General features: G+C 41.9%; 1 protein-coding gene across 2 annotated transcripts in view; it reads right to left on the reverse strand.

Moving 5' to 3' along the window:
* The window catches only part of HSD17B4 (hydroxysteroid 17-beta dehydrogenase 4), a 370,026-nt gene that overhangs the window by 37,299 nt on the left and 319,942 nt on the right, over positions 1-12,785 (reverse strand). For both annotated transcript variants that reach the window (XM_073676923.1, XM_073676920.1), the window contains exons 20-22: positions 8,445-8,531; positions 5,677-5,766; positions 57-195 (exon numbers count right to left, since the gene is read on the reverse strand). In XM_073676923.1, the coding sequence (XP_073533024.1) occupies positions 57-195; positions 5,677-5,766; positions 8,445-8,531 (316 nt within the window). The remainder of the gene's footprint in view (positions 1-56; positions 196-5,676; positions 5,767-8,444; positions 8,532-12,785) is intronic.

Genomic DNA, 12,785 nt, shown 5'->3' on the forward strand with positions numbered 1-12,785 from the left:
CAAATAAACAGCAGGTTCAGTCTGACAGTGATTCTGAGAACTGAAATGGGACTCACTCCATTGTGCAGCAGATTTTCCATCCTTGGTGATGTCCCACTGGAAGACTGCATTTACTTTTTTAACCAGTTCACTCCCAACATCTTTGATACGACGGCCGATTTCTTCAAAGACCAGTGTACTCTGCAGTCTTACATCCTAGAAAGTCATGATCACAACTTGATTATATTTGTGTACATATAAAAATACTATTAAACATTTCCATTAGATTTAATAAAGAAAAATACATACAGAAAAAAGCATATATCTTAAAATACCATTGTGAAAAGTCTACAACACGTAAAGTTACACAGTCATTTTACTTTCAACAAACGTAACCAAAGGAAGGGGACGGGAAAAAAAAGTAAAAAAGGGGAGGGCTATTGAAGGGGTAAGAAGATCATTAATGGGACTGCCTTTTAGTAATCCAACCATGGTTACAAAAAAATTCCTATTTGTCAGGCATGATGAAATATAGCTGGCCATTAATTGATTAATCCAAATCTGAATGGGTCTAACTGGACTACAGCTTTCTTCTCCAAAGTAGCCATGACTTTCATAAGGAAGGGATAAGCATGTGATCATGTTCCGAGATCCCTCATTTATCAAAGCTTGAGATGTTTTAGGGACATGCTTAAACTTTGGTGCTCCTAGAAGCCATATCTTGTCATTCACGAGTTAAAAATGATTGTGACAGGTCTCGTTCTCACATAGGAATATATCATAGGTTTTTTTATTATAAGATTTGAGCATGCAGGTTTCTCAGATTACATAAGCAAGATCGTTGAAAGAAGGAGAACACTGATTTTTAGATTACATGTCTTCATGTAAACTAGAAAACTGGATCTGTTTGTATCGAAAAAGTTTAGAACAGGGATTTCATATTTCTCTTGGAAAATATTGTGTATTAATCCTTCAAGGAAGTTTCCTATTCGATTAAGCTATTTTTCCTGCCACTATCTGATAGCTTGAAGTTATATACCAGACTACAAAATGCAGGAGGAGTAAGTGGGGAAGCCAATTGAAAGCTACATTAAAGTCTATCGTATGATGCCAGTGAGGAGCAGAGTATTTGGCGCCAAATAACTAGGCGATGTTTAAGTGCTACACGATCCTGCTGGCAGAGAACAAGAAGGATTTGGTGAAGCTTATTTTGCAGGTTAAGAAAGAGCTAATAATTTGGGTGGTATATGAACGTCAAGAATAAAGATCATGACAACAGCGCAAACTGCTAACATCGATATCATGGTTGACAACGAGGACGTCAAAGTGGTTGACGATTACATATTCCTTGGCTCCAAGATCAACTGGGATGGCGATTGCACATATGAAAGAAAATGAAGCATGACACTTGGATGGGATGCAATGGATAGTATGAACAAGGTCTGCAAGAGCAGAGACATCACCATCGCTATCAAATGCAGATTGGTCAACGCAATTGTCTTCTCAACAGCAACATACGGATGCGAGACCTGGACACTCAAGAATGCCGACAGGAAGAAAATTGACGCATTTGAACTTTAGTGATGGAGGAGACTTCTACGGATCCCTTGGACAGCAAGGATCACCAATGGAGATGTCTTGGACCAATTCAAGCTAAAACTGTGAATGACCATTGGCGATCTGAAAGAAGCAACGAGGATAGAACTGCCTGGTGAGAGATGATCGATAGAACGACCAAGAACCGATAATAGAGTTTAGGTGTTAACTATACTAACATGTCAAATTGTACAGAACGTATCGCAGTAAGTAGGTCAGATTTGCAACGTGTTTATGAAAAAATTAAAAAAATAACTCTAGCAAGGTAGAATAGGAATATTTAATTCAATTTCAGAAGTCAAGATCATCATTTACTTTGGAAGCATAGAAAGTGGGTTTTAGGAACTATACATTTGGAGCCAAAAAAAATAATTGATTCTTAGATATTGCATCTTACAGCTCAAAATTTAAAGCAGATCTGTCACCAGATTTCACAACACATTCTGCATACATTATGAAATAGATATCTTTGATTTGATGCGGCTAGTGTAACTATTTCGAAAATCCATGTCAGATTGATCTAGAAGCAGTCTCTGTCCACCTATCCTGACTGACAGCTCTGCAGTGTGCCTCCTCCCTGCGGGCGTCGAGATCTCACACTGCAGGGTCAGGAGAGATTAAGTACATTTGGACTCACGTGCTCTCGCACTCTTTTAACTGAAATATCCAGATTATAAAGCCGTTCTGATAATGACTTTCAAAATAAGTACACCAGCATCATCAGGTCTAAGATCTATTTGATAATGTATGTCACTTGAATTGTGAAATTTGGTTACAGATGAGCTTTAACGGATTAATTTCAACATATAAAGAGGAGTGGTAATAATTTAAGCCTCTGGCTTGTCATGGTTATTAGTAAGATCAGAAATATTTGAGTATTGATAGAGAGTGTGGTATGAATAAAATGTAATTGTAGCTGTTAATTGTTCTTATAAGAAAGCAATATTCATTTTAGAGAAGCTGTGAATGGCAAGGCATAATAATTCTTTTTCTCAGTAATTCATGGTCCTCAAATCAATGCCGTGTACCATGGAGCAGCCTGTCATACCTAGTAATTCTATTACACTATATAGCCCAGTACGGAATTATACAATGTATTCCATGCAGTAAAATACTGTCTGGCTGCAGTTGTTATTGGAGCGGGAGATTTATTGCTTAAGGCAGACAAGATTAAATGTCATAATGAGAATGATTACACTGGAATTGCTTGCCAGTAATTCTGTCCTATATAAAATATACATTTACCATGTTTAAGACCTTATAACAGAAAAGTATGAGACAGGAGTTTTTTACAGAGATTTTCCAGATCGTTGATGAAATAATAAAGAACATGGACCAATCTGAAAAGATATCAGTCTCTCTTTTATATTAGATCCTCCACACTCATGTTACCATACAGTAGCTGTCCATAGGGCCAAGGGCAACATGTGGTGAGGGAACCCTGCCCACCTGGACATATAAGACTTTATGGACAGTATGTTGTGCCATACAGAGACCATCCCAATGGTGGGGTCACTCAACAGCTTTCCCAGGATATACGTTTTCCAGCACCTCTGGCTGCCATACATATTGGCGGCAGAGGTGCTTATGTGTACACAGGGCTACAATGAGACAGAAAAATATTGGTTGGATTATGTGGTGGTTGTCTGGAATAGGACACATTTTTACTACAGTTCATGCTCAATATTAAAGTTTTTCTGGATGTTTCTAAGCCACATAAATTGCATCACTGTACTTCCAAAGCTTTTATCACGCACAGAATAAGGAGAGGGTGAGTATTGCCCCCGAGAAGCTCAGGCATCACTATGTTTGTGCTGGTGATGCCCCAATAGAGTAAGATCAGAAAGCCCTGCCCTAGAGATATGTGATACTGGTAGATCAGAAAGCCCTGCCCTAGAGATATGCAATACTGGTAGATCAGAAAGCCCTGCCCTAGAGATATGCAATACTGGTAGATCAGAAAGCCATGCCCTAGAGATATGCAATACTGGTAGATCACAAAGCCCTGCCCTAGAGATATCTGATACTGGTAGATCAGAATGCCCTGCCCTAGAGATACGCAATACCAGTAGATCAGAAAGCCCTGCCCCTAGAGATATCTGATACTGGTAGATCAGAAAGCCCTGCCCTAGAGATATGCAATACTGGTAGATCGCAAAGCCCTGCCCTAGAGATATGCAATACTGGTAGATCAGAATGCCCTGCCCTAGAGATATGTAACACTAGTAGATCAGAATGCCCTGCCCTAGAGATATGCAACACCGGTAGATCACAAAGCCCTGCCCCTAGAGATATGCAATACCAGTAGATCAGAAAGCCCTGCCCTAGATATATGCAATACTGGTTAAGGACCTGGCTGTTTTTTCAAGGAGAAGATTAAACTGAATACAAAAAAACCCCCAAAAACATTAGGGAAGATTTTCTAATCCTCTCCACAGTTGACACATAGTAAACCTAGACTAGACAGTCTATATACGCCAAAAGTATGATAGCCAAAGTGTTTAAAGATCCACTAAATCTATCTTTACAAAAATTCATAGTTGGCTTAATTTTGGCACAATGTGGAGCACACTTTTACATTTTAAGTTTTGAAGCCTATCTCTGTCTGCAACATCAAGCTTCCTATAAAAGTAATCAACAATTCGTGTTTTACACTCATTATAAAACTAGATGCAATATTTTGTGCCAAAACTTGGTGCACTCTGTCGCCAAAGTTGGGTTGCACTAACAATAGTAAATTTGCTTTATTTTTTTAGTCTCTGAAAATGACTTAAAATTAGAATTGAGCAAAAAGATGTCAGTAGTATGTGGTCACCAAACCAGAGCCCTGGGAGCCGCCTACTACTTTGCGACATCTCCGTCGCCTCTTCTGATGAGCGAGTGTGCTCATTTAACCCGTTAATCGAGCATGTGCGGGTGCTTACCGAGTATCTTTGGCGTGCTCGTATATTGTGTTTGAGTCCCTGCGTCAGCTGTTAGACAACCTCAACACATGCAGGGATTGCCTGTTTGTTAGGGAATCCTCACATGTTGAGGCTGTTTTACAGTTGTAAATCATGCAGACGCAGGGACTGGTACATAATACACGAGCATGCCGAAGATACTCGGTAAGCACGTGAGCAAGCTCGATTAAAGGGTTAAATGAGCGCGCTCGCTCATCACTAGTAGAGACGTTGTGTTTGGCCTACTCATAAGAAGAAGTGCCAAGGATGTTGCAAGGTAGTAGTGATTTGCAGGGCTCTAGTTTGGTGGTCACAGACAACAGATGTGGACAAGAATCCTGCAAATCTTTTTGCTCAACTCTATTCAAAATTAATCTAAAGTTTAAGATTGGTGAACAAAATCTAAAATTTAAATAAGTCTTTACACCACCCATTAGCACTTAGGACCACAAATGCCCAAGTAAAGTCACTGATGGATGTTTCCATTTGCAAACCCTTAGAGTAGTCACTGCCATCACTTTTACTGCAAAAAAACTCCTTCCTATACAATATATGCAGTAGACGAATGCTTGGCTTATCCCCTGGTTTGCATACCAGCCTGTTTATACTAATTACTAATGTCCTCTGTATATTTTGTATAAGGGAGAATGAAAGCACAAAGATGATCTACGGTGCAGTGTTGGCATTCATGTTACTGTGTGTTAATCGTGAAAAAGCTGCAGCGGATTTATTGAATTTTTAGCCAAGTATCTTGCAACATTGTGCTGAAAAGGCGAATCAGAAGCAGGGATAACCGGGACACGGCAAGAATCAATGGGGACTTCTACCGGACGTGTCTAATTTTCTTTTTAAATAAATTGTGTCACAGAGAGCAATGTAACACCAGTGACAACTGTATTGATGTGCTGTTTTCCTGTAAACATAATAACAAATCAATATGGTAAAGTAGGATTAAATTGCACCTTTTTTACTTGCATCTATGTCTATTGTGAGTTTTCCAGAATAGAAAGAAACGGAAATACAGTGTGGAAACCTCCCAGAAACATTATTATCTCTATAGAAATCATCTGAAATGTATCCCATTGTGTCTTTTACTACCTAGGTGCATTTATTACAGCTCTGAATTTTAGTCTATGCGAGGGTTAAGGCGTTTCCGTACCTGGACTGTAGCTTTGGACTCAAAGCTATTAACAGTTGATGTAAGGTCAACGTAGGCACCGGCGATGGCAATTTCTCCAGTCTCTTTCACCTGAAAAAACGGAAGTGGACATGTAACTCTCTAAGCAAGCATTTCCTCAAGGTGTCTCAAGTAAGAAAAAGAGCATTCGGAGTCACTTTATCTTCGCTGCAGTCATTTCCTCTGACATTTCATGACATGTCTGCTCCAATCCTCACAGAGATCAATAAGCCTTATCCTTGCCAAGAGAACACTGACATCATTCAGGAGGTAGAAAAGGTCAAATGTCTTTGAGACATCTTTAATGATTTGTTCTCTAAATGTGTAAGTGTGTATACACATTGATCGACTTGGTGTAAAATGATGTTCTGGGCTTCAAGTCTGAAATGTACCATCTTGAATCAAACTGGCATTTAACATGTTAAAATAAAATACGGTCTGAGATATATATATATATATATATATATATATATATATATATATATATATATATATATATATATATATATATATATATATATATATATATATATATATATATATATATATATATATATACACACACACAAACATACATGGATACGTACATATATATACATATATATATATATATATATATATTTATGTATTTTATGGTCCGCAATTTCAGTCTGCTAAAATTCACCTTAGCTGACCATGTATACCAATAATTCAGTTTTCCATACTAAGTAGTATTCTCTGGAACCAAGAGCTTATTGGGGAATACTGCAGTGACCTTTGATGACCTTGCTTTAAGACTAGGTTTATTTGCTTGTATATTACCATTTCTTTTTTTGCAATATTTTTACAATTTTCGGCTATGTTCAGACTTCTTTTTTAGACAAAGAACCAAAAAGTACTGTATTTTTCAGATTATAAGAAGCACTTTTTTCCCCAAAATTTGGGAGGAAAATGGGGGTGCATCTTAAAATCCGTAGGTAGCTTACCGGGGTATTGGCGGCGATGGAGAGGGGTCACAGGAGGGAGGGTCGCTGCTACCGGAGTCCGCTGGCAGTGGCAGGAGTGGGGCGATGCTGTGGGCCCCGGGCTTGGAGGAGGGGGTGTCCCGGCAGTGTGTGGCCGCAGGCCCTGCGCTCTCTTAAGATGTCGGCGCTGACCGGAGTCCCCTTCTCATTGATTTCCCTGCGGTGGGCTTCGGGAAAATGACCGCTGGAGGAGTTGCATGCAAAGATTGAGATCTCGGGAGACAAGATCTTGTCCCGAGATCTCAATCTGCGTATGCGCTGCCTCCGGAGGCCATTTCCCTGCAGTCCACCGCAGGGAAGTCAATGGGAAGGGGACTCCGCTCAGCGCCGACATCTTAAGAGAGCGCAGGGCCTGCAGCCTCGGGACACCAGCTACTCCCAGCCCGGGGCCCGCAGCATCGCTCCACTCCTGCCGCCACCGGCCTCCTGTGATCCCGCTCCACCGTCGCTGACCCCTCCAGGTAAGCTACCGTAAAATGAGACAATAAGACGCACCACCATTTTATTTAAAAACATTTTTTCCCTCCACCAAATTTGGGGTGCGTTTTACAATCCGCAAAATACAGTAGGTCCAAAATTCAGACCTCATTTTCCCTTACGTTCAGTGTTTACACCTTACAATGCTCCTAATACAACTGATAAATGTGTCTATAGGGTATAAGAGGTCCGACTTCCGGAAACTGAATGATCGTCTAGTGTACAGTATATTTCGTAATATGAATAAATATACTTTATTTTACTTTTCCTATAGAAAACTATAGTGCTCTGCACCAATCAAGCAATGGGTGATGTAATAAGTCGTAAGGCAAACAGTGGCATGCGTCAGAAAAAATGTTCGCGTACACAAGGAGAACACTTTCTGCTAAAAAGTAGAAAGGAAGCAATTCCCCTGAAATATTGTCTAAATGTCTCAGCATGTATGGGAGCAGGGCTGTGGAGTCGTAGTCGTAGAGTCGGAGCCCATTTTGGTGGAGTCGGAGTTGGAGTCGGCTTAAAACGGACAGACTCAGACTCCTAAAATATATAATAAATTGGGTACAGTAGTTCAATGCAGTTTGTGGGGAATATTTTTTCATAAGAATTTGGGAAAGTTATGAAATGTCCTATAAATGTCTGTTCTGTTCCTGATCTAAGGGTCTAGACTTTTAGCTGAGATGAATCTGTGCTACAGTAAATTTATCACTTAAACTATGAGCCATGTATGAGGGAGCCGGAGTCGGTGTAATGAAAATTGAGGAGCCGGAGTCGAAGGTTTGGCTTACCGACCCCACAGCCCTGTATGGGAGGTATTATTAGCTTTATGGTGTGTTAAAAAAGAGGCTCGCAGTTCTTTCCCTGCTTCATCACTTGCAAAGTGTAATGAATACTCCATTGTATAGGAGATGTATTCATTAGATTAAGCGGTGAGTCCTCCAGCTGCATTTATCTTTCACATTATACGAAGCAAATATCTGCTTTATGCTGGAACACCACAATAGCTCCAAACAATGATACAGATTTATGTATCTGTGGTTTGCAGGATCACATTAGAAGCTAAAGTTTTACACGAATCTCCTTTATTCATTTGCCTGAATCAAGAATCTCTTTTGCTGGTAGGACAAAGTAATAGCACCGAACAAAAGGTTATGGAAAATCTACACTGTTCAGCTAACCTGCAATATGCCTGAAGCTCGACATAAATCCCATATTCATAGATTGGTGATCTGCACTTAGAAAAAGAGTCATACCACAAATCGGGCTACTGACCTTAGACTGAAGGTGAATTCTGTTGCCTTCTTTCCACATTTCTGTTTGCAACGTTTGCCCAGGCAACACTGGTTTTGCAAAGCGGACCTTGGGAGATAATGGAAGTTAACGTCGACGAACGTTACAATTTCATATGATGTATAGTAAAAACATATAAATAGAAGTGTTATCACATCCCACTTAATGCCAAGGCTACACGGCCAACTGAGTGTAGGTTTTGGACAAACCTTAGCCATTTCCATCAGGTGTTCATAACACTCCCTTCTACCTAGTTAAAGGAATAATCTAGAGAAAGACATTAATGATTAATCTCTAAAGTGTGTCACTCTACGTGATTGCAGACTTCTGAATCCTGACAGTGTGCGCTGCACACGCTGTTAAGATTCACCGTTATTGGCGGTGAGAGTGTGCCAATACCAGTGAATCTTGGGCATGCTGTCAGGATTCAGAAGCCTCCAGTCACAAAATGACTGCAGACTTTTATCAGAAAACTGGAAAACCCCATTAAACAATTTTTGTATTGAATTTTTTTTCATTTCTGCTTGCTATCAGGGTAATGAAAATAGTCTAATTTAAATCCAGAATCTACAATTGATATATCTCATCTTGGAAATCGTCTTACACTGACACATTGTGGCAAACCTTCAGTTAAGGAGAGCAAAAAGTCTCTGATGTGCAGAATTTACAGACAAATGACTAGACTGTAAAATACTAATCAGTAAAGACCAGGGCTAGGTCTATATGAGGTTTCCATCCTCGGAATATTTACTCACTTATATAGCGCCATCATATTTCACAGCACTTTACATACATGATCATCACTGTCCCCAATGGGGCTCACAATCTAAATTCTTATCAGTATATGTTTAGGCTCAAACATTTCCATCCATTGATAGCAAGCAAAAATATTAAAAATTATGAGCCACTGAAAGAATATTAGAAGATAGATAAAAAGAAATGGAGTCAAAAAACTGCAAAACTGTGATCTAAAAGGGTTCTGCTGCTCTTAGCACTTTAGCAACTGATGTTCTCAGGAGAATGTTACACAATTTCCTTCATTTAGTTTTAGGTACAGTGGGGAAAATAAGTGTTTGATACACTGCCGATTTTCCAAGGTTTCCCACCTACAAAGAATGGAGAGATCTGTAATTTTTATCATAGGTACACTTCAACTGTAAGACGGAATCTAAATGAAAAACCAGAAAAACACATTGTATTATTTTTAAATAATTAAATTGCATGAAATAAGTTTTTGATCACCTATCAACCAGCAAGAATTCTGGCTCTCACAGACCTGCTAATTTTTCTTTAAGAAGCCCTCCTACTCTTCACTCATTACCTACATTAATTGTACCAGTTTGAACTTGTTACCTGTATAAAAGACACCTGTCCACACAATCAATAACATCCAACCTCTCCACCATGGCCAAGACCAAAGAGCTGTCTAAGGACACCAGGGACAAAATTGTAGACCTGTACAAGGCTGGGATGGGCTACAGGACAATAGGCAAGCAGCTTGGCGAAAATGCGCCAACTGTTTGCACAATTATTAGAAAATGGAAGAAACACAAGATGACTGTCAATCTTTCTCGGTCCCGGGCTCCAAGCAAGTTCTCGCCTCGTTGGGTAAGGATGATTCTAAGAAAGGTCAGGAATCAGCCCCGAACTACACGGCAGGACCATGTCAATGACCTGAAGAGAGCTGGGACCACAGTCTCAAAAATTACTGTTAGTAACACACTGCTCCGTCATGCACTAAAATCCTGCAGGGCATGCAAGGTCCCCCTGCTCACTCCAGCACAATGTCCAGGCTCGTTTGAAGTTCGCCAATGACAATCTGGATGATCCAGAGGAGGCATAGGAGAAGGTTATGTGGACAGAGGAGACCAAACTAGAACTTTTTGGTATCAACTCCACTCAGCGTGTTTGGAGTAAGAAGAAGGATGATTACAAGTCCAAAAACACCATCCTAACCGTGAAGCATGGTGGAGGAAATATCATGCTTTGGGGGTGCTTTTCTGCAAAAGGGACAGGACGACTGCACTGTATTGAAGGGAGGATGGGGTCATGTATCGCGAGATTTTGGCCAACAACCGCCTTCCCTCAGTAAGAGCATTGAAGATGGGTCTTCCAGCATGACAATGACCCGAAACACACAGCCAGGGCAACTAAGGAGTGGCTCTGAAAGAAGCATTTCAAGGTCCTGGAGTGGCTTAGCCAGTCTCCAGACCTGAACGTAATAAAAAATCTTTGGCGGGAGCAGAAACTCAATGTTGCCCAGTGACAGCCCCGAACCGAAAAGACCTGGAGAAGATCTGTATAGATGAGTGGGCCAAAATCCCTGCTGCAGTGTGTGCAAACTTGATCAAGTATTACAGGAAAAGTCTGACCTTTGTAATTGCTAACAAAGGTTTCTGTATGAAATATTAAGTTCCGTTTTTCTATTGCATCAAATACCGTATTTTTCAGATTATAAGACGCACTTTTTTCCTCCAAAATTTTGGAGGAAAGTGGGGGGTGCGTCTTATAGTCCGAATACTATCTCCCTGTATATACTGTGGCTCAGCGTGGTAGGAGGTCTGGGGGAGCAGCAGCGGGGGATCAGCGGGGCACAGAAGGCAGCAGCCGACTGCTGCAGCCTGCGCTGTGCCCGCTACTAAAGAAAATGAATATTCCCTGCTCCCCACGCCCATGGGCGTGGGGAGCAGGGAATATTAATTTTCTCTAATAGCAGGCACACTGTACCGCAACGCGGCTCCTGCCGCGCTCTGCGGTCTGTGTGCTCGCTATTAAAGCTCATGAATATTCACTACAACCCACTCCCATGGGTTGTAGTGAACATCCATGGACTTTAATAGCAGGCACACTGACCGCAGAGCGGCAGCAGGAGCCACGCTGCGGTACAGTGTGTGCGCTCTCACACTGTGTGAGGGTGCATGGCAGGGAAGCCATGCGCGCCCTGCCATGCGCGGCTCACACAGTGAGAGTGTCAGCAGCAGAGTGTGACAGCCCTGGAGGAGGTGAGTATGATTGTTTATTTTCTTTTGTGGGAAGCAGTATGGGGGCTCAAGGGGTGCCAATCATACCATGATGGGGGCTCAAGGGGTGCCATGCATACCAGTATGGGTGATCAAGGAGTGCTATGCATACCAGGATGGGGGCTCAAGGGGTGCCATGCATACCAGGATGGGGGCTCAAGGGGTGCCATGCATACCAGGATGGGTGATCAAAGTGTGCCATGCATACCAGGATGGGTGATCAAGGGGGGCCATGCATACTAGGATGGGGGCTCAAGGGGCGCCATGCCTACCATGATGGGGGCTCAAGGGGCGCCATGCATACCAGGATGGTGGCTCAAGGGGCGCCACGCATACCAGGATGGGGGCTCAAGGGGTGCCACGCATACCAGGATGGGGGCTCAAGGGGTGCCAAGCATACCAGGATGGGGGCTCGAGGGGTGCCAAGCATACCAGGATGGGGGCTCGAGGGGTGCCAAGCATACCAGGATGGGGGCTCGAGGGGTGCCATGCATACCAGAATGGGGGCTCAAGGGGTGCCATGCATACCAGGATGGGGGCTCAAGGGGTGCCATACAAACCAGGATAGGGATAAGGGGGGTGCCATGCATACCATGATATGGGAATCAAGGGGGGGTGCCATGCATACCAGGATGGGGATGAGGGGGGCCATACATACCAGGATGTGTGATCAAGGGGTGCCATGCATACCTGGATGGGGGCTAAAGGGGAGCCATACATACCAGAATGGGGGATTAAGGGATGCCATGCATACCAGGATGGGGGATCAAGGGGTGCCATGCATACCAGGATGGGGAGGAGGGCCACGTATACCAAGATGGGATGGGGGCCACGTATACCAGGAAGGAGGAGCCATACATACCAGGATGGAGGATATTAACAGAATTGGGGGACATTATGAAAAACCGTTGTCAGCAGCAAACTCCCTCCCCTATAACACGGCATCATGACCACATTTTTTGCTTAAATATTTTTTTCCCTATTTTCCTCCTTTAAAACCTAGGTGCGTCTTATGGTCCGGTGCATCTTATAGTCCGAAAAATACGGTACTTATTTCATGCAATAAAATGCTAATTAATTATGTAAAAATCATACAATGTGATTTTCTGATTTTTATTTTGAAAATTCTGTCTCTCACAGGTGAAGTGTACCTACAATAAAAATTACAGACCTCTACATTCTTTGTTCGTGGTAAAAATTAGGCAGGGTACGAAATACTTAATTTTCCTCACTGTACATAAAGTAAGAGAACCACTTTAAAGGGAACCTGTCACCAGTTTAGTCATATAACAACTAAAACTAT

Source organism: Phyllobates terribilis, unplaced genomic scaffold, assembly GCF_046119375.1.
Source record: "Phyllobates terribilis strain yellow unplaced genomic scaffold, ASM4611937v1 Scaffold_1__5_contigs__length_1240528914, whole genome shotgun sequence".
Lineage (NCBI taxonomy): Eukaryota > Metazoa > Chordata > Amphibia > Anura > Dendrobatidae > Phyllobates > Phyllobates terribilis.